The following is a 22,184-nucleotide window of genomic DNA, read 5'->3' on the forward strand; positions in this document are numbered from 1 at the left end:
GGGTGTAGCCTTGATCTTGGCTTCATGGGAGGGTTTCAATTCTAATTCACAGCTTCCTGTGGGCTAAATGTCTTGTCTCTTAAACCCAGGATTGTTGTTCAACCAAAGTTACAGAAAATTCTAAGCTTTCCTATCACTGAAGGGCAATTATACTATCAGTCATGCCTCCTCTTTTGGATTTTAGTCTATTATTGGCCTTAGGGGATTTCCTCTCTCTCCTGCAAGCTCAGTTATGCATTTTAAAAAGACGGTTGTGGGACCAGCCCCATGGTCTAAGTGGTTAAGTTTGGCATGCTCCACTTTGGTGGCCCGGGTTTGTTCCTGGGTGCAGAACTATACCACTTGTCAGTGTCCATGTTGTTGATGGCGAGCCACATACAAAATAGAGGAATACTAGCTGAGATGTTAGCTCAGGGCGAATCTTCCTCAGCAAAAAAACAAAAAAGAGGGCCCACCCTGTAGCCAAGTGGTTAAGTTCGTGAGCTCCACTGCAGTGGCCCAGGGTTTCACTGGTTCGGATCCTGGGCACAGACACGGCACCACTCATCAGGCCATGCTGAGGCGGCATCCCACATGCCACAACTAGAAAGACCCACAACTAAAAATATATACAACTGTGTACCAGGGGGCTTTGGGGAGAAAAAAGAAAAATAAAATCTTTAAAACAAAAACAAAAAAGAAACAAACAAAAAGAGATGGTTGTTATATTTTATTCAGTATTTCTGTGTGTTGTGAGCAAGAGGTTTTTAGAGGTTAAGCCTGCCAATTAGCCAGAGTCTACTATATTACTCAAAGAAAAATTATTGAAGGAAATATTCAAAAGATAAGTCATATTCTATGTGAAGATATACAAAGTTTTAATATTAAACCATATAAGACCTAAATGAATGGCTTATAAATTGGTATGATTTTATAAATTCAAGAACATTTTGGGAACCTTGTTAAAGCTCTAGGAAGACAAATTTAATTCATAATGTATATTAAATATTATTGTAATGGGAGAAACAAAGCAAAACAATAACAACAGCATTTAATCCCTCACTGAAAAGGAATGTGCAACTTACAGTGCATTGTCAAATTTCCCAGAGCTATACTGGTGAACGTAAGAGGAATAAGCCAAGTCTTCATGAGCTGTTGCTACATGGATATTTTTGCCACCAAATACTGACTGCCGAATGTCAAGGGCTGCCTGAAAAAGTCATGAAAATAATTGATAATACTGTAAATCCTTAGAAAACACTACCCAGTTAAATTAAGCATCCTACTAACTTAAATATATATTCTATATACTCAATCCCATCATTTTTGAAGGAAGAAAAGTCCTGCTGTATTTAAATCATAATAGAACGTAAGAGTCACCTGTAAGGCTGATTTTCTGAAGATTGAGTTTGACTTAAAAGGCAATGGTCTAACAATAAAAATCATTCATATGTCTTGGGAATCACATCAGTGTTCTCTCTAGGTCCTTCTTCAGAAGTGAGCTATAAAATGAAGGACACCTTGTCCAGAGCAAAGCCATAAAATGCCATTCACCAGAGAATGACTATGATAGGCTTAAAATAATTGCTACCAACTCTCCTTGCTATACAAAGGCAGCTATAATGACTTCTGCTAAATCAACAACAAAGACAAGCCATCACCTGAACAAATCAAAAATGGAAAAGTACTCTTAAATTTGGGTCTACAACTCAATAACTCTTCTCCTGGATGATTCTCTTTAATTCCTAAAACATTAACTTTTAAATCTTCTAGGTATTATTTAGTAATATAACGGTGTGCCATATGTGAGGAGGGGCTAAGAAAGAATTATTTTTAGAGAATGGGTTATACACACCACACAAATACAGGTCAGTAAGTCAATTTAGGTTGAGAGAAAAAAAAGTCTAACTACAAACATACCTGATAAATTGCAACAGACTGACAGATATTGTCTACATTGAGTAAGTAGAACCCATAATCTAGCAGTGTATCAGAATATTTTGGGTGTTTGGATCCAAAATGATCTCTACAAAAAGATACAAAACTATTAGGATATAAAGTAGAGAAAGACAACTTGAAATGTTATTTTTAATAATAATCACCTACCGTGCCAAATACACTGCATGTTTAATTAACTGTTCTGCCTTCTTAAATTCACGTTTTACAACACAAGCCTACAGATAAAGTGAAAAATTGTTAAATAACCCTCAAACAGTTAATTAGTGTGCTAAAATAAGTATAGTTTATCTATTCAGACTATAATAGTCAAAAAGAAAAAAAGCATCTTCAAACATTTCTCACTTCTTTCCTTCCAAATACTTGAAAATTCTATTATAAACAGATGTGTATGTATCCTGGGAAATTTTAAAATTTAAAATTGATAGTCATGCCCAATACAAATCTGCTATAACAAAGTCACCTTATGAAGCTGGTATATTCCCATCCTTCCATATTATTAAAATAAAACAGTTGGAGAGTTCACCATATTATCTTCTAAGATACTTACTTATATCCCAGTTCTAGAATGACTAACAACTATCTTGCAGTTTTCATCTAATAATTTTGAAAAACACTGAATTTCAAGTTTTCCTATTTCTGAAAATATTTTGATTCATAAGACTAGACAGTAGTTTTTAAGCTCTGTCACTGAATACAGAAATATAAATCTTGAACATACATTAAGCTATCTTCATATTAAATGTATATCCAGTGTTTTAACTTAATTAAAAACATATTAATATCTCTCTTCTAGCTCTGATAACCTGAATACTTACTTGCTCTAAAATGCCTTATTTAATAAATTTCACAGAAACCTTAGACTCTTCTAAATCTGTAAGTTTAGAATCTTTCATCTAACTGAAATTTCCATAAATAAAACCAACCAAAACGGAATACCCAAAATTGAAAAATCTCTGGTCAGAAAGAGCATATCTGAAAAGTACATAAATGCTTTAAAGCCTCAGTGATACCAGAGCAGAAATTTTTAAATATTATTAAATGACCTCAAAGAGTTAATGCATTTATTTACAGAATAAGAAGAAACCAGAGGAAAAATCAAGTAAGTATTGCCCAGCAGGTCAAGTACAGAAAGCTGTCATACTGTGAGATTGCAATACCACGGCTAAAAGATTGAATCCCAGACCATCCATTAGGAGAAAATTGACCAAAGCCTCTACAACTGTTGCATAAGGGATTCAGGTTACTGCAAAGGTTTAAGAAAAACAAATTCAAGCCAGAATAGCACCAAAATCCAAAATACTACTTCTGTCTCTACTTCAGTGAGCTGAATTATCAAAGTGAATGTTTTCACAGGTTTTCTGGGTATAGGAAAATTAGCTAAAGTCTACAGATTTCTAAAACCGAGCATAGACAGACCTTGTTAATTCATGGAGTATACAATACCTAATTTGTTAAATAAGAGGTTAACTAAGTTAAATTTAAAGCTTGCTAACTTCTATAATTCACTTAACAATTTTAACATTATATTCACCTTAGAAGCTTGTCTTAAAACATCCACCACAACTTTGACTGGTAAGCCTGCTGTAATTTCTTTCATTGCCTCAATGCACCATTTGTATGCCTAAAAAAATATTTATAGAAGAGCAAAAACGATAAATCAAATTGACAGTACTTAATGAAATGAAATGATTGTGAATTTTTCCTGCAAGCTTTCAAGTACCTGAATAAGAATACATGCAAAATATTTACACTACAACTTATCTCCAAGGCTAAGTTTTCTTGAAAGTATAATTTATTACATTTTTCTTTGAATATGTAAAAGATATTCAGGACATTAGAGGCATGCTCTCTCTTGCCCAGAAGTCTTTGCACATACTGTTCCCTCTGCCCTAGAATACATTCCTCCTTCCTCCAACTCATTAACCCACCTAGCTTGTCTTTCAGGTTTTGGCCCCACACTAGGCTTCCTGTACTTTGCTTCCTCTACTATAACAATTATTTTATATCTTAATTATTTTATATCTTACTTTGTGCCAGCTATTGTTCTAAGCACTTTATGGGCATTAACACATTTAATTGACACAAAAGCCTTATGAGAGGCGCTGGCACCGTGGCCGAGTGATTGGGTTCGTGCACTCCGCTTTCGGGGCCCAGGGTTTTGCCAGTTCGGACCCTGGGCGTGAACATGGCACCGCCTGTCAGGCCATGCTGAGGCGGCATCCCATATGCCACAACTAGAAGGACCCACAACTAAAATATACAACTATGTACTGGGGGGATTTGGGGAGAAGGAAAAAAAAAAAAGCCCTATGAGATATGTATTATCACGGGAAACTGAGGTGCAGAAAGTTAAGTGCCAGGGAATGTGCTAGCATCTAGGGATGTAGTGGGGAACAAAACACAGAATATCCTTCCTCTCCTAGTGCTTGGCAGGAGAAAGAAAAAAAATCCAAACAAATTACTTTGGATAGTAAGAACTACTTCAAAGAAACAAAACAGTATTATGAAGGATCACAGGAAAGGGAGGAGGACAAATAAACAAGCATTTGTTTTCCTCTGCAAGCTTCCTTCTCTTCCATTCCACCTAAAAGATGTAGGTATTCAGAAGCAATTTTGGTGCAAAAATGAAATGTATGTGATTTAAGCCAAAAAAATCTGGTTTGTTTGTAAGATACTAGATAAGCTGATTTTATTCCAGAGTAACAAGGTAAAATCTTTAGAATTGTGGTAGACTTTTATTGCTTTAAAGTATTTACTGCTCTTCCTTGGGGAAGGATAAACTTATCTTCCACATTAAAGACGAGGGGTCACATGATTTCCTTCAGCCAGTTAAAACATGAACAGAAGTGAAATGTGCTATTTCTGGGACAAAGCTCTAAGAGTGAGCAGTCCTTTCCCAAGATGTGCCTGCCTCTGCTCCAAGGCTGGTAACGTTCTAGAGAGGCGGCTCCACCATATGAGGTTTGGAGCAAAGTGTAGACATAATGTCAGGCAGTCACAGACATCCCAAGACAGGTTGTAGTATAAGCAAGAAATAAACTTTCACTGGTCCAAGTCACTGCCATTTTGGGGTTGACGTTATCTCTGCATAGCCTAGCCTACTCTAGTATCAGAATATTATAATTCATCAAATCATATCCTCAAGATTTGTGTACTTTTCTGTAAATATCAATGACAAATTTATTTATATTTAAAAGAATGAATTATCACAATTATCCAAGAAATATCTAGAGACTTAAATATTTCTCATGAACGTGCTGAGAGTTTTAAAGGCCACGAACAAGGCACAGTATAAATCCCCAATCCAAATTAGTCAATTAAATACTAACTGCCTAGTAAAGAATGTGGAAACTGGTAAGCAAAAGGCACTTTTGTCCCAGTGAAGACATTGGTGGGTCTGGACATATTAAGATGGGCCTGGAGCCGAGTATGGGAGTAAAGAATGGCAAGATATGAATCATTCTGTGTAACAGAAAGAAGACAGCAGAGTTTCAGAAGGGAGTATGAAAAGAAACGATGGAAGAGGAACCAGAGGTGACTAAGATGAGTTCTCACACAGAGATAGAGAGATGGTGGGGCACCTGAAGAACTTTGAAGACAGGCTTTTCTAATACTCAAACTGTTGTTTACCTCACTCTCATTTCCAGTAAAGTTAGCTATCCAAACAAAGGCCTTCTGTGAATGGAGCTTTTTTGGTATGTGAAAATCATAGAAAGGGTCTACGGTTTTCTGGGTTTTTTTTAATTTTTAAGATTTTTAAAATTTTTCCTTTTTCTCCCCAAAGCCCCCCAGTGTACAGTTGTGTATTTTTAGTTGTGGGTCCTTCTAGTTGTGGCATATGGGATGCTGCCTCAACATGGCCTGATGAGCGGTGCCATGTTTGCGCCCAGGATCCAAACAGGTGAAACCCTGGGCGGCCGAATCGGAGCACACGAACTTAACCACTCAGCTATGGGGCCAGCCCCGGGGCTATGTTTTTCATCTGGGTTGATAAGTGGTACAACAGTCATTGCAGACAGCAGGCAGCAAAACAATCCATCAACAGAATTAATTTAGCGGACACAGGAATTCAGCATCAAAAATAACCAGAACATACACAAACCTCCTGAGAAACTGTAGGCATGCTGATAAGGGTTTTAGATTTTTACACATGGGTTTGATGCCTTCTTATATATATGCTAAAAGCAGGATGAGTCTAGCATTGGGGTTGCACAATATCACTTCATAATTATTCTAGAATTTTCTAGTTCCATTTCTAATTGTAATTTTTCTTTAAACCTGGAATGAATATATATATATATATATATATATATATATGTATGTATGTATATGTATACGTATTGATAGCAATGGGGCAAAAATCAAGATGGGGATAATTTTAAAATACAAAAGCTAAATGACAATTATCTGAGAACATGAAATTAATTATGATATTCTTCCATAAATAAAGCAATCAAGCAAAGGAGTTAAACATAAATAGATCACTTCTCAATTATGTCTTAATCAGCACCAAAGCACTAATTTAACAGTATAAAGCCAAGCGGGAAGCTGCTATCTTTTTCATCAGGCAGAGGAAGGAGCAAAACAATGCAGTAAGGTATAAATAAAATCTAGCTTCCCATTGAAATGAACACCTTCAAGTTATGCAAATTCACCCAGAGCTACACATCCAAGAAAAACCATCTATTAAAGGTTAACTTAACAGAGCATGTCCATCAAAATAACTTAGGGCAGAGACACATTTGGTCAAATTAGAACAAAAACAGGCCCTAAATCATACATGTATATGTATAAAATCCATCTCATAGAATACTCCTTTTGCCTGATTTTAAATATTCCCTTACGAATGTGTACTGCTTTAAGTAAATCTAATATGTGAAAATGACATCTATTAAGACAAATGTGAGATTATATGATTTATCCTATTTTATAGTTAATTACGGGACACAATGAAATGCACCTCAAAACACTCACCTCATCATAGTGGCTTTTCGCAAACAGGAGTGCACACAGTTCTCCATAGAGTGCAGCTTTGTTTGCTTGCTGGCCATGTTTTGAGAGTTTATCCATGTAGGTCTGAGCTAACTTAAATGTTTCTTCACCCAAATGATATTTGCAGTTTCCATTTCGCACATGAAGCAACCTGCAAGAGCACAAATAACATTTCTCTATTTTTGATATTTCCAGCATGGTAGACCTGATAACTTCTTACAGATCACTATGTAGCACCCAAATGAGTTAAGGTAAGGTATGTAGATGGAGGAAATGAGGCTGCATTGGAAAAGAACTGCCTGGTCCAAACTAGGATTGACCAATGCACATAATGAAGTAGACGATCTCCCTAAAAAGCTACCCACGATTAATCTTACACAACTCTGATGCCTTATCTTCTCTAAATATTCTGTATACTTTGTCCACTCAGCATGTGCTACATCTAACACTTAACCGTTTTTGTTCTAAATCCAAACGTAATGCAGTCTCATTATAAAAAATTTGGAAAACAATGAAGTAAAATAAAAATCAATGTGAAATACCATTACCTACCATTACTTTCCGTTCTTTTTTCTAGTATATTTGTGCAACACTTGATCAGTTACCACTCATTTCATGTTGCTTCATAAATGCTCATTTTTGCTTATCTTTCCCGTAAGATAAGTTCACTGAAAATAGTGGTCTGCTGTTTCTTTTATAACTTTTATCCTCTACGGTGGAAAAATACAGAGTTCTTTACACAAAGTTAACTGTAAAACCATGCTGACTATCTAATGATATGCAAAAGTAGTAAAATGCTTCAGGTCAGCCTCATGTCTAGATAGCAACAGACCATACATCTGTAGAGACCATACAAGACAGGAGAATAGTGTGAGGACTGGACATATATTTATGTATTTATTATAATAAATTAGAACATTATGTCCATGTATCACGCCAATACAATTTTCTGAAAATGCTCAGCCCTGAGAGGGAACAAGGTATAAAAATCATTTAAAAGAAAACCAAGGGGCCAGCCCGGTGGTGCAGCGGTTAAGTGCACACGTTCCACCTCGGCGGCCTGGAGTTCACCAGTTCGGATTCTGGGTGCAGACATGGCACCGCTTGGCAAGCCATGCTGTGGCAGGCGTCCCACATATAAAGTAGAGGAAGATGGGCACGGATGTTAGCTCAGGGCCAGTCTTCCTCAGAAAAAAGAGGAGGATTGGTGGCAGATGTTAGCTCAGGGCTAATCTTCCCCCCCCAAAAAAATAAAGAAAACCAAGTATGGAGAGGTTAAGAAGTATTCTTCAGGAGTATATAAAAAAAAATCAGATACTTAAAGTTTATTTTTGGTATCTACACCAAAAGTACTAACATATCAGTGACCTAGGATTAGAAACACTGTAACAATCTTCTAATCTCTGTGATTCTTTGTAGTCAGGGAAAACAGAATACATTCAAATGAACCAAGACTATTCAATAAGGTGGCAAATATTATACAATGCCAGTGTGTATCCTCCGAACACTCTCTATACAGTTTTAGAAAAGACTAAAACCCTCAAGCAAAACAATAAACTAAGGTTAATAAAAATTTCTGAATGGAGTATCTTTCACAATAACAAATTCCAACTTAAAGCAGAAATAAAATGCAATAATTTTATCAGGCTACTCTAGAATGGTAAGTTGATTGGATTTACATTTTTAGGTAGAAAAACAAATGTTTTGGTACACAGACAACTTTTCATGCTACAGTTAAGTGTACTGAACCAGAATAAAGAGAATGTCACTTGACTGTCAAATTGCTGATCTAATGACCAAGTAGTTTGCAATGACCTCTGTCACAATGGAAACCATACATAGGAAAACAAAACTGAAATCTAGTAAAAGACTATAGTAAAAACAAACACAGTAGGTTAGATGATAAAGTTTTGGGACTCTCATCGTCAAGTACTGACTGAGCACCTATTACAGGCAGCACTTTTCCAGGGGCAAGGGATGTAGTGGTAAGAGAGAGAGAGAAAAACCCATGGCTGTAAGAAGCTTCATTCCAGCGGCAGGAAGTGTGTTAGGGTAGGCAAACACAGCAGTGAGGCAGACATTGAATAAATGCTATGAAGATGACAAAAATAGAGTAATATGATCAAGAGCTTCTTAAAGGAGGAGCTCAGGTAGACAGGGAAGAAATCTCTTAAGGGGGTAACATCTGAGTTGAGTTGACACCGAAATGATGAAGAGGCAATCATGTGAAGATCTGGGGGGAAGCAAGTTCCAAACAGAAGAAAGAACAAATGCAAAGGCCCTGAGAAAGGGAAAAAAATTCTGGCATGATCAAAGAACAGGAAGAAGGCCATGTGTCTGGAATATTATGAATAAAGGATTTTGTAAAGAGAGATGAGAAAGCAGAGATAAGGAAGATTTTATAGGGCCTTGCTGGCCACAGTAACGAGTTCTGAATGCAAAAGTGAGTGAGATTATTTGACTTATGCTTAACAATGCTTCTAACAGAACTTCCTGAAATGTTCTATACCTCATCTGCCCAATTTGGCAGCCATTAGCCACAAACGGTTATTGAGCATCTGAAACGTGTCTAGTGTGTCCGAGGACTTATTTTTAATTTTTAACTTTAATTAATTTAAATTTAAATAGTCACATATGGTTAATGGCTACCATATTGAACAGTGCAACTCTAGAAATTGTTCTGGCTGCAGTGTGGAGAATGGATTATAGTAAAGCCAAGAGTAGAAGCAAGGAGGCAACGAGGACAGGAGCTACTACAACAGTCCAGAAAAAAAAATCCTTGAGAAAAAAAGGATTGGTATTAGAAATACAGATTTGATAGTTATCCAAATGGGTGAATGAAAAAAAACGTTAAACCCAGGAATAGGTTGTAAATTTAGAAAATGAAAAGAACAGTGTTGATCTCTCATTTCTACAATACTAAGAATTACTTTACAAACAAACTTCACTGTAGGTATTCCCCCTAAAAATAAGTTTCTAGAAATTATTTAATAACTGGCATACGAAGGAGGTAGCAAACTAAATTTTTATGCCAAAAAAGCACACGTTGCTATTTTCTCCAGTCTCTGCTATTGTCTATTGAAAGAAAAGGGCAAATTAAACATATGGAGGCTCTTCAGAGTCTGTGTGTCCATCTGGACCAACAGTGAGCAGGATGTATGATCCAAGGACTTCTGGTCCACGTGAAGACCTAAGTTTGCCTCAACACAGCCTAAGGAAAAGGCAGGTCTTCGAGGCTCTCCAAATGTGGCTCTACCATAGTATTCTATCTTTTTATTTTTTAAAAATAGATCTATTTTTTAGAGCCGTTCTAGTTCACTGTAAAACTGAGCAGAAGATACAGAGATTTCCCATATACCTCGTTCTATAGTATTTTACTTTATTGTTTTTAAAGATTTTTTCCTTTTCCTCCCAAATCCCCCCAGTACATAGTTGTATATTTCAGTTGTGGGTCCTTCTAGTTGCGGCATGTAGGACGCTGCCTCAGAATGGCTTGATGAGCGATGCCATGTCCGCGCCCAGGATCCAAACTGGCGGGACCCTGGGACGCCGAAGCAGAGCACACAAACCCAACCACTCGGCCACAAGGCCGGCCCCTGTAGTATTTTATTTTTATGATCACATAAAATCATATCTACTTAATCAATAGTTATTGTCAGAAACAATTACTATTTCATCGGTTAAACAATTCACTGTTTGAAATGGAAAACATAAATTTAAAAGTTATTAGTTTATGAATATATTTACTATAAGTGTGAGCAAAATGACTAGTTAGAGCCTCACGAAATAGACAGGACAAAAATAAAATACACTGGGGCCGGCCCTGTGGCTCAGTGGTTAACTTCGCGCACTCCGCTTCAGCGGCCCAGGGTTTCGCCAGTTCGAGTTCTGGGCACGGACATGGCACTGCTCATCAGGCCATGCTGAGGTGGCATCCAACATGCCACAAGTGGAAGTACCCACAACTAAAAATACACAACTATGTACCGGGGGCTTTGGGGAGAAAAAAAGGAAAAAAAAGTAAAATCTTAAAAAATACATATATATACACTAAAAGTAAACTTAAAGGAAGAGAATCTCTCGCCTGCTTACAAGTTTATTCTTCCAAAAACTATTTAAGAATTTTGGAAATAAATGACAGACTGAAAGAGGAAGATTGAATAATAAAATAACGGATAATGAAATAAAAGGAAAATGGATAACAAAAATAAAGACTATTAGGTGTTTTGGTTTTTTTTTTGGTGAGGAAGACTGCCCCTGAGCTAACAATCGTCGTTTTTTTTTCTATTGTGGTGAAATACATAACACAAGATTTGCCATATTAACCACTTTTTTAAAAAAGATTTTATTTTTCCTTTTTCTCCCCAAAGCACACCCCCCCCCCCCGGTACATAGTTGTGTATTTTCAGTTGTGGGTCCTTCCAGTTGTGCCATGTGGGATGCTGCCTCAACATGGCCCGACGAGTGGTGCCATGTCCACGCCCAGGATCCCAACCGGAGAAACCCCAGGCTGCCGAAGTGAAGCGTGCAAACTCAACCACTCAGCCATGGAGCCGGCCCTGGTATTAACCGTTTTTAAGTATACAATTCAGTGGCATTATAAAGTCATACACCGCATAATGACATTTTGGTCGATGACAAACTGCATAAATGACAGTGGTCCCATAATACTAGTATCATATAGCCTAGATGTGTAGTAGGCTATACCATTTAGGTTCGTGTAAGTAGGCTATATGATGTTCACACAACGACCAAATCCCCTAATGATACATTTCTCAGAATGTATCCCTCTTGTTAATCGATGCACAAGTGTATTCACCACCCTGTTGTACAACCATCACCACTGTCCATTTCCAAAATTTTTCATCATCCCAAACAGAAACTCTGTAACAAACAATAGCTTCCAATTCTCCCCCTACACTCCAGCTCCTAGTAACTTTCTTTTTTGTCCAAGGAAGATTCGCCCTGAGCTAACATCCATTGCCAATCTTTCTCCCTTTTTTCCTGCTTGAGGAAGATTAAGCCTGAGCTAACATTGTGCAAATCTTCCTCTATCTTGTATACGGGTCACCATCACAGCATGGCTGACGGGTGGTGTTTGCGATCCAAACGCAGGTGGCCAAAATGGAGCGAGCCGAACCTAACCACTACACTATGGGGCCAGCCCCTGGTAACTTTTAATCTACTTTTTGTCTGTATAAATTTGCCAATAGATATTTCATGTAAGTAGAATCACATAGTATTCATTCTTTTACATCTGGCTTATTTTACTTAGGATATGACTCTCTAGGTTCATCTACATTGTAGTACGTATCAAAATATTCCATTGTATACACATGACACATTTTGTTTATCTATTCATCTGCTGATGGATACTTGGGTTGTTTCCACCTTTTGGCTACTGTGAAAAATTCTGCAGTTAACACTGACATACAGATATCCATTTGTGTCCCTGTTTTCAATTTTTTGGGGGGAGATATACATATATACACACACACACATAGAGGAGTGAAACTGCTAGGTCATACGGTAATTTTTTGTCCAGCTTTTTTTTTTTAATTGCTTTTTCTCCCCAAATCCTCCCAGCACATAGTTGTATATTTTAGTTGTGGGTCTTTTAGTTGTGGCATATGGGATGTCACCTCAACATGGCCTGACGAGCGGTGCCATGTCCATGCCCAGGATCCAAACGAGCGAAACCGTAGGCTGCCAAAGCGGAGTGTGGAAACTTAACCACTCGGCAACCGGGCCAAACCTGTTCAGCTTCTTAAGGAACCATCAAACTGTACTCCATAGCAGCAGCACCTTTTACATTTCCATTAGCAATGCATGAGAATTCCAATTCCTCTACATTATTGCTAACACTTGTTTTCTGGGCTGTTTTTTTTTTTTTAATTACAGCCATCCTGGTAGGTGTTAAGTGGTATCTCATTGTGTTTGATTTGTAGTTCCCTAATGATAAATGATGTTGAGCATCTTTTCATGAGCTTAATGGCCATTTACATATATTGTTTGAAGAAATGTCAAGTCCTTTATCTCTTTTGTAATTGGGTTGTTGTTGAGTTCTAGCTTTTTTTTTTTTTTAATGAGGTCATATTGACTTATTCTGTAAACTTCAGGTGTAGATTATATTTCAGTTTCTGTACAGATTGCATCCTGTTCACCACCAACAGTCTGATTTTTATCCGTCATTATACAAAGGTGCCCCTTTACCCCTTTCACCCTCCCTCCCACCCCCGTCCCCTCTGGTAACCACTAACCCGTTCTTCCTTATCCAAGTGTTTATCTTCCACATATAAGTGAAATCATATGGTGTTTGTCTTTCTCTGATTTATTTTGCTTAGCATAATACCCTCAAGGTCCACCCATGTTGTCACAGATGGCACAATTTTCTCTTTCTTATGTCTCAGTAGTATTCCATTGCGTGTGTGTGTGTACATATATTTATCCATTCATCCGTTGATGGGCACTTGGGTTGCTTCCACATCTTGGCTATTGTGAATAATGCTGCGATGAACATAGGGTGCACAAATCTAGTTCTTGATATATTCTGAATACTAGACTCTTATCTGATGTATGATTTGCAAATATTTTATCCTATTCTGTAAGTTGTCTTTTCACATTGATAATGTCCTTTGAAAAGTTTTTAATTTTGATAAAGTCCAATTCTAGTATGAAATGATAGTTTTACTTTTTTTCCAATATGGATGTTTTTTATTTCTTTTTCTTGTCTAACTGCTTTGGTTAGAACTTTCAGGACGATGTTGACTAGTAGTAGTGAAAGCAGGCATCCCTGTCTTGTTCTTGTTCTTGGGGGAAAGCTTTCAGTCTTTCACCATTGACTATGATGTTGGCTGTGGGTTTTTCATAAATAAGGAAGTTCCCATCTATTCCTAGTTTTTTTTTTTTTTAAAGATTTTTTTTTTTCCTTTTTCTCCCCAAAGCCCCTCAGTACATAGTTGTATATTCTTTGTTGTGGGTCCTTCTAGTTGTGGCATGTGGGACGCTGCCTCAGCGTGGTTTAATGAGCAGTGCCATGTCCGCACCCAGGATTCGAACCAACGAAACACTGGGCCGCCTGCAGCGGAGCACGCGAACTTAACCACTCAGCCACGGGGCCAGCCCCCCATCTATTCCTAGTTTATTAAGTGTTTTTAACCATAAAAGGGTGTTGGATTTTGTCAAATGGCTTGTGTGTCAACTGAGATGATGTTTTCTGTTTTTTTAAGATTAACCTTGAGATAACATCTGCCGCCAATCCTCTTTTTTTGCTGAGGAAGCCTGGCCCTGAGCTAACATCCATGTCCATCTTCCTCTACTTCATATGTGGGACACATGCCACAGCATGGCTTGACAAGTGGTGAGCAGGTCCACATCCAGGATCCAAACCAGTGAAGCACGGGCCGCTGAAGCGGAACATGTGAACTTAACTGCTGCACCACCAGGCTAGCCCTGACATCATCATTTTTTTTTCCCTTCATTCTATTAATATGGTGTATTGCATTCACTGATTTTCTTATGTTGGATCACCTTTGCATTCCTAGGATAAAGCCCTCTTGGTCATGGTGTATAATCCTTCTATATGCTATTGGATTCGATTTGCTAGTATTTTGTTGAGAATTTTTGCATCTATAGTCACAGGGGATATTAATCTGTAATTTTCTCTTCTTGTGATGTCTTTTTTTCTGGTTTTGGTATCAGGGTAATACTGGCCTCATAGAATGAGTTAGGAACTGTTCCCTCCTCTTCAATTTTTTAGCAGACTTTGAAAAGGACTGGTGTTAATCCTTCTTTAAATGTTTGGCAGAATTCACTAGTGATGTCGTCTTAGGCCATACTTTTCTTTGTTGGAAGGTTTTTGATTACTCATTCAATCTCTTTAACTTGTTATAGGTTTGTTGAGATTTTCTATTTCTTCCTGGGCCAGTTTAGGTAATTTACGTGTTTCTAATTTGTCCCTTTCATCTACATTAACTAGTTTGCTGGCATACAACTGTTCACAGGATTCTCTTATGATTATATCTATGGAAGGTTGGTAGAAATATTCCAGCTAATGTTTCTGATTTTATTTATTTAATTCTCTCGTTTTTTTGTCAGTCTGGTGTGGTTTTAATTTTAAGTGGAGGAACAAAGCATTGTAAGATGTAACAGACAATGTTGGTCCCTAAACAGCCATTTTCTGTACCCCATGCTTGTTGGCAGAACCCTCATTTTGTTTAGGCATTAACCCTTCTCATAGGACTCAAGAGTAAATCATGATTAGTTTAAGACAATCATAGTGTAGAGAACCCATTCCGCTTGCCAGTGATTGATTCAGAGGTCACCAAATGACCTAGCTTTGGCTAGTGAGACTCCAGGGTAAGTAGGCTGGGTGGTTTCTGGGAAAGGTTCCCTGTCATTAAAGATTAAAAAATGGTGCTTGGGAAGGGAGTCTTTCTTCTACTAGACAATGTGGAATCTCCACGTGATACCTCAAACCATGGCAGCACTTTTATAACCACTGGAGAGCAAGCCAGAGACAAAACTGGCACACAGAGGATAGAGGAAGAGACAGAAAAAACCTGGTTCCTTAGGGCCGGCCCCGTGGCTGAGTGGTTAAGTTCACAAGCTCTGCTTCAGCGGCTCAGGGTTTTCCCGGTTCGAGTCCTGGGAGTGGACATGGCACTGTTCATCAAGCCATGCTGAGGCGGCATCCCACATGCCACAACTAGAAGGACTCACAACTAAAAATACACAACTATGTACCAGGGGCCTTTGGGAGAAAAAGGAAAAATAAAATTTAAAAAACAAACCAGGGCCGGCCCAGTGGCACAGCGGTTAAGTAGGCACATTCCACTTTAGCGGCCTGGAATTCACTGGTTCGGATCCCGGGTGCAGACACAGCATCGCTTGGCAAGCCATGCTGTGGTAGGCAGTCTACATATAAAGTAGAAGAGATGGGCATGGAGGATGTTAGCTCAGGGCCAGTCTTCCTCAGCAAAAAGAGGAGGATTGCCAGCAGATGTTAGCTCAGGGCTAATCTTCCTCAAAAGAAAAAACAAAAAACAAAAACCTAATTCCTTGTTAACTTCCACGAATTCTGAATTAACCTACCATGGGGGCACTCAATATTGTATTATCTTTTTATTAGATTCTTTATATTTTAGGGTACACTGCTTATGTAGATAGCTGCTATCTTATTTGCTATACATGGGTTCACGACCTTTTTGTGGATTGTACATTTTATTATCAATATCCCTTTTGTATCAACGAATGGTTTTTATCCTGAATTCTGCTTTCTTGTTAATATTAATGTTTGGGGGTGTTTTCTTTTAACAATATACGTTGGATTTCATTTTTTCACCCTTTGGTGGGGAAGATTGTCCCTGAGCTAAGATCTATGTCAATCTTCCTCTATTTTGTATGCGGGACACTGCCACAGCACGGCTTAATGAGAGGTGTGCAGGTCCATGCCCAGGATCCAAACCCATGAACCCCAGGCTGTCAAAGTGGAGCATATGAACCTAACCACTACACCACATTTTTTAATCCTCTCAGCAGCTGCTATCTTCAGATAGAGGAATTGAGCCTATTTACATGTATTGTGATGATAGCTGTACTTAGTTTTAATCTTTTCATATTATTTTTCATTTATCATTAGTTACCTATTTTTCATTTATCACACTTAGTTATTTCCTCTATTTTCTTTACTTATATCTAGCTTGGATGGGTTTCCAATCATTCTTACACCTACTCCCACTACCCTGTTTTGGAATGTCTATCATATTTTGCCATTACACATCATTATATATCCATTCCTAGCACTGATAATGTTTGAACATTAAGTAATGATAGTCATTCCTACTTCATTTACAAAGATGAGAACTTTATAAACACTTTGTTGTACTAGTACATTTTCCCAAATGTACATTTTTTAAAGATTGATCCTGAGCTAAGACCTGTTGCCAATCTTTCTTTTTTCCTCTTCTTCTTCTCCCTAAAGCTCCCCTGTACATAGTTGTATATTCTAGTTGTAGGTCCTTCTATTTCTGCTACATGGGATGCCACCTCAGCATGGCTTGATGAGAGGTGCTAGGTCTGCACCCGGGATCCAATCTGGCGAAACCCTGTGCTGCCAAAGAGGAGCGCGGGAACTTGGTCACAGGGCCAGGTCCCTAATATGTGTATTTTTAAAATAGGCTATCATATATGCGCCCAATGTAAACTAACCCAAATATAATAACATAAGCTTCCATTTTCCATCCAAAAAGTTTTTCGGCCAACTTGAATATATCAAGTTTAGGGATATATATGATAACATTTTTAACTTATAATATTTAAATCTTTATGTCACTCATAAATATTTAAATTCTAAATTAAATTTTCAAAAATTGCTTTTCCTTCTTGAAATTTATGAAACAATTTTATTCCAACTATTCACATGCATCTTTAAATATTTATCTTCATCATCATCATAACTACTTTTTGAGTCATTTGCTTTTCAGAGTAAAACATTTTCACTTGTTTTAAAATCAGCACTTTTGAGTGCAGTATGATGTCACCAGAAACTTATCCAAAGGTACCAGCAACCATTTGTAAAACAATAGGACTGCTGGGCTTTTTGATTCCACCTACAGTAAGTAGACATTCAAAATCTCCACAACCAAACCACTTACTATATCACATTTCAAAGTAATATTCAAAAAGCCAGTTAATAAAGACATCTAACACAACTATAAGGTTATTTAATGACCTCCAGAATAAATGTAAATGTGTTAAATTCCATCACTTCCTTAAAAAGAAAACTCTGCCAGTGGTCACCAAGAGCTTACTGACACTGGCACTGGCTGAGTTTTCAGGCTAACATTTCTTTCTCAAATAGTAATTTGTTGTTCAAAGTAATAGACTTGAAAGAACATCAAACAGCACGAGGGACTCTGTAACATAACTCTCTTTACTGAAGGATAATTTTCAGGGAAAAAGAAAAAAAATCTTACTTACATTTAATAGTATGTGGTAACTGAGAATTTCTGTTTTATGTTATTCCTAAAATTTGTTTCATTTCCAGTTTGGAAAAAATCCTTACTTAAGAAATATTACAAATTCCCTGTTTGGCCTTCAATCTCTGACTATTCCATTTACATATAATTAAATATTACTATATTCACTGCTTACCACTTTTTGTATACTATCCTTGGGATTTGTTATTATTAAACTTTTATTTAAGGGCCAGCCCCGTGGCTGAGTGGTTGAGTTCGAGTACTCTGCTTCAGGAGCCCAGGGTTTTGCCAGTTCGGATCCTGGGCGTGGACATGGCACTGCTTATCAAGCCACGCTGAGGCGGCATCCCACATGCCACAACTAGAAGGACCCACAACTAAAAATATGCAGCTATGTATCAGGGGCTCTGGGGAGAAAAAGGAAAAATAAAATCTTAAAAAAAAAAAAAAGAAGATGCTCTTTACTGCTTCCATGCCAACCCCAGATTAGAAACTGGTTTTGTGAAATTAAATTAAAAAACATACTCTTACTCTTACATCAGGCTCAAGGTACCTGAGATTGGCCAAAGGATCTCATTAGTATTTTTCCTCCAAGTCAATGAAAAAAATGGTTAATTAATCTCCCAATTTTTCTGCCCTAAAAAAAGCTAAGTAACAAAAATTTAGCCTTTTTTCCAAATAATACTAAGGAGATGACAAAACTATATATTATATGTTATATTAAATACACCTGTAATGACCAAGAATTTGGCAAGTATACTTGTGTAGAAACAAATTTTATTTTGAAATTTCAAATTGATGAGAACAAAATGTCTAGGTATACAGGCAGTCTACTAGTATTATAAATAGTTTTGTTTCTTGGTCCAAGTATTTTTCTAATTTCATATGCGCCTGTTCTGAAGACAGCCAGGACAGTCACTGTATTGACAGTTACCTATGCAGTATTCCCCTCCCCTCCCTTCCTTGATATAGACCCATTAGTTTATTCAGGGCAGCAATATGCACAATTAAAAATGCTTTGCTTCCAAGAACACCTTACATGAATTGGAGAATGTACAGAATGTATCCCAGTTTCCCAGTTTCAAAAAGATAGGGCTGGGCTTCTGGGAAACTATCTTTTTGACTGAAAAAAGAGAAAAAGAAAAAGCATACTCAGTTGGCATGAGGCTTTTGACCTTCTTCTCCCTATAACACTTGCAAACATAATGATGTGAGCTACATGCTAAAGATGACAAAATAGGAAGGAGAGAGGGAGCCTTGGTCCTGCGAGAAAACTAAATCTTTTGGCTACACTAAAGCAAGATTTATATAGGAGCTTGAAATTAGACAGACAGAAGAAATGTTAGCTATCTGGGTAAAATAAATCCTCTGATTTTGTGCATAAAAAGCAAGCAAATACAAGAAGAAAATGTTTTACCTTTTGGTCAAGAGTGCTACAAAGAGGAATCTACAATGAAGTCACACAAAATGGTTTTTCTGTTCCAAATTAACTAGTTCATATATGCAGAAACATTTAACTAGCCCTCCAATCCCATATGAGATAGTCTAGTCTCCTACTCCTACAAAGATAGAACAGGCAGAAGAGGGGAGGAAAGATGACACAGACATTATTTTTATCAGTACTACAAATTATAGGTCCAAATACCAATCCTTTATAGTTTCTGCACTCAAGTATTCTTATAATTTACTGTATCCTTCTAAAAATATCTGTGGGAAATTATCACAAGCTTCTAAAATATTATTTATAATTAAGTTTGCACATTACGAAATTAACTTCAGGATTTGAACGTGTGTGTGTTTGTCTAACACAGGTAAGCCCTGTATAAAACAGAGTAATGACAACTTCAAAAGACTGAACTCTTTGAGAGAGCTTTACTCAATTTTAGCTTAAACCAATAATGGTTTCATACAGAAGAATCTATATACTAGCTCTGAAAGGGTTCAGATTTAATTAACTCATCTCTAAGATACCAAAGAAATATGATCCTTTATTCAATAAAAATAAAAGACTATAAATTCAGTAAATTGACCAGACTTTAGTTAACTCAGGACAAAGAATTTATTTTTTTAACTTTATTTTGATTTCCCTTTAGTTTTATAAAGAAAATCCTCTTTAAGAAATGTCAAATCAAATTGCAGGAGAGAACCAACCTATATGAAAATAGCTAAAATTAAATGTAACATGCAGAAAAAATAAGGACAGTAAAGGCAAAGAGTTACTTCTAGATTTGTTTGCCTTTCCTTTAAAGTACACCTGCTTAAAAAATGTATTTTTAAAGAAAACAGTAATTTATACATAAAATACTAATCTTGCTATGCACAATTCTAGAAATGTAAATGGAGTAAGGGTAAAAAAAAAAAACACCCCCCAAAAAAGTGTATTCCTTTTCCTACCATCCAGTGCCGACGGTAGTTCCTGGTACATACTAGGCATTCAATAAATATTTGCTAAACAAATGAACAGATAAGCTCTATGAAAAAGCTTTTACAGTCTGATTCATAACAGTCAAATCTAAGCTAAGATGTCTATAGCAAGTTAACCATATTCTAAGGATGACAGACAGGAGGCCAGAGGAGTGAAAGCGTGACACATAAATATCACCTCAAAGGATTATTCAAATGTTGGAGTACGTTTACAAAGGTGAAAGCATAAAAGCCACTAAAAACCCTTATTTGTAGGATCTATTCCAACTTACCTCACACAACATTCTACTGCACGAAACCAATGAAGCATCTCATCATGTAGAGTACACAACTGAAGGCAGGACAGAAAAACTTTCTCAGCATCACTGTACCAGCCTGCATCTGAAAGAAAGCCACCTAAAGGACAAGAAAAACCAGTAACTTTAGATAACTGAATAAATCACTTAAAAGCTAAAATGACATGCTTATAATGAGTATTATCTAAAACGAAAAAATGCATAATATTAAAATCCTGTGTTTGGCACAAAACAGTCCGTTTGCAAAAAACAAAAACAAACCAACCAAAAAAACCCTTTCACACGAGGGGAATTAGAGCAAAGTTGAGACCTTAAATAAGGAGTCAGGAGCTTTAACCCTCCAAGAATACGCTGTGGCCTAAGAGTTGACATTTTCCAGTAAATTAGCCACTATAGTCTAATGATTTTAATATTTCCATTTTGCAGGGTAAACGTAACTTTTCCATCTCCTCAAGCTTCTAAATTTTAATAATTCCAACCTCACCCCCAGGTTCCCCAAGGCCTAGGTGTAGCAGTTGATGCCTGCAGTTTCAGGGTCCATAATACCCTAATGTTCCTTTTTTGTCTTTTCAGTTCTATAATAGCTGTTCAAAAATTCTTTATATTGAATTCCATCTCTATAACAGAGATGGATCTTGAAAACATTATGCTAAACGTTAAGAAGTCAGTCACAAAAATCATATATCTCCTGAGTCCATTTCTATGAAATGTCCAGGCTAGATAAATCTGTAGAGACAGAAAGCTGCCTGATGGCTGCCTAGCGCTGGAGGAGTTGGAAGGAAATACAGAGTGACTGCTAATATGTTTCCGTTTCTTCCGAGGGTGATGACAATATTCTAAAACTTACTGTGGTGATGTTTTCACAACTCTGAGCATACTAAAAACCTTTTAACTGTATACTTTAAATGGGTGAATGATACGGTATTTGAATTATATCTCAATAAAGCTATTATTTGAAAAGTTATCTCCATCACTGTATACTTATGGTATGAACTTTTTTCACTGTTTTGCTAATTTTAGGATCAAGACTGATAATATAACCATGAGTTTGTCAGGACTTGGTTCTATCTCCAAAATATTTCTTCAATCTGGCTCATTATAATGGCCACATTGGTCTAAGTGTTTGTGGAGATGACAGAGGACCTCCATAAACACTAGCCTTCCTGCCTTTCACCTTCCTTGATAGCAAATTTCTCCCACAGATTTCTACATGAACATCTAGGACTAAAGGGATGTCAACTTTAACATTCATCAAGATTACAAACACTACTGTTAGATATTCTTCGGTCACAAGTCTTTGCTGCAATTTATATTCCATGGGCCTATCAAAAGGTAAATGCTGAGGGTTCTTTTCAGGAAAGAATGTTCTGAAAACTGTCTATGACCACAACAAAGAATTATTCTAAGACTGAAGGAAATAATCATGAAAATTTTTTGACAAAGTGTATGAGCACACGCGTAAGAGGAGAGAAAACAAGCACATGCACACATTAATGCAAGAAGTTAAAAATGAAAGGTAGCCTGTGGTGATGGAACAGTCTGGTATCCTTATGGT

General features: G+C 37.1%; 1 protein-coding gene across 1 annotated transcript in view; it reads right to left on the reverse strand.

Annotated features, from left to right (window-relative positions):
• The window catches only part of APPBP2 (amyloid beta precursor protein binding protein 2), a 57,884-nt gene that overhangs the window by 12,295 nt on the left and 23,405 nt on the right, over positions 1 to 22,184 (reverse strand). Inside the window, exons 4-9 of the mRNA XM_046675824.1 lie at positions 20,606 to 20,729; positions 6,913 to 7,081; positions 3,470 to 3,559; positions 2,086 to 2,153; positions 1,900 to 2,005; positions 1,065 to 1,189 (exon numbers count right to left, since the gene is read on the reverse strand). Coding sequence (XP_046531780.1) covers positions 1,065 to 1,189; positions 1,900 to 2,005; positions 2,086 to 2,153; positions 3,470 to 3,559; positions 6,913 to 7,081; positions 20,606 to 20,729 — 682 coding nt within the window. The remainder of the gene's footprint in view (positions 1 to 1,064; positions 1,190 to 1,899; positions 2,006 to 2,085; positions 2,154 to 3,469; positions 3,560 to 6,912; positions 7,082 to 20,605; positions 20,730 to 22,184) is intronic.

This window comes from Equus quagga, chromosome 11, assembly GCF_021613505.1.
Source record: "Equus quagga isolate Etosha38 chromosome 11, UCLA_HA_Equagga_1.0, whole genome shotgun sequence".
Lineage (NCBI taxonomy): Eukaryota > Metazoa > Chordata > Mammalia > Perissodactyla > Equidae > Equus > Equus quagga.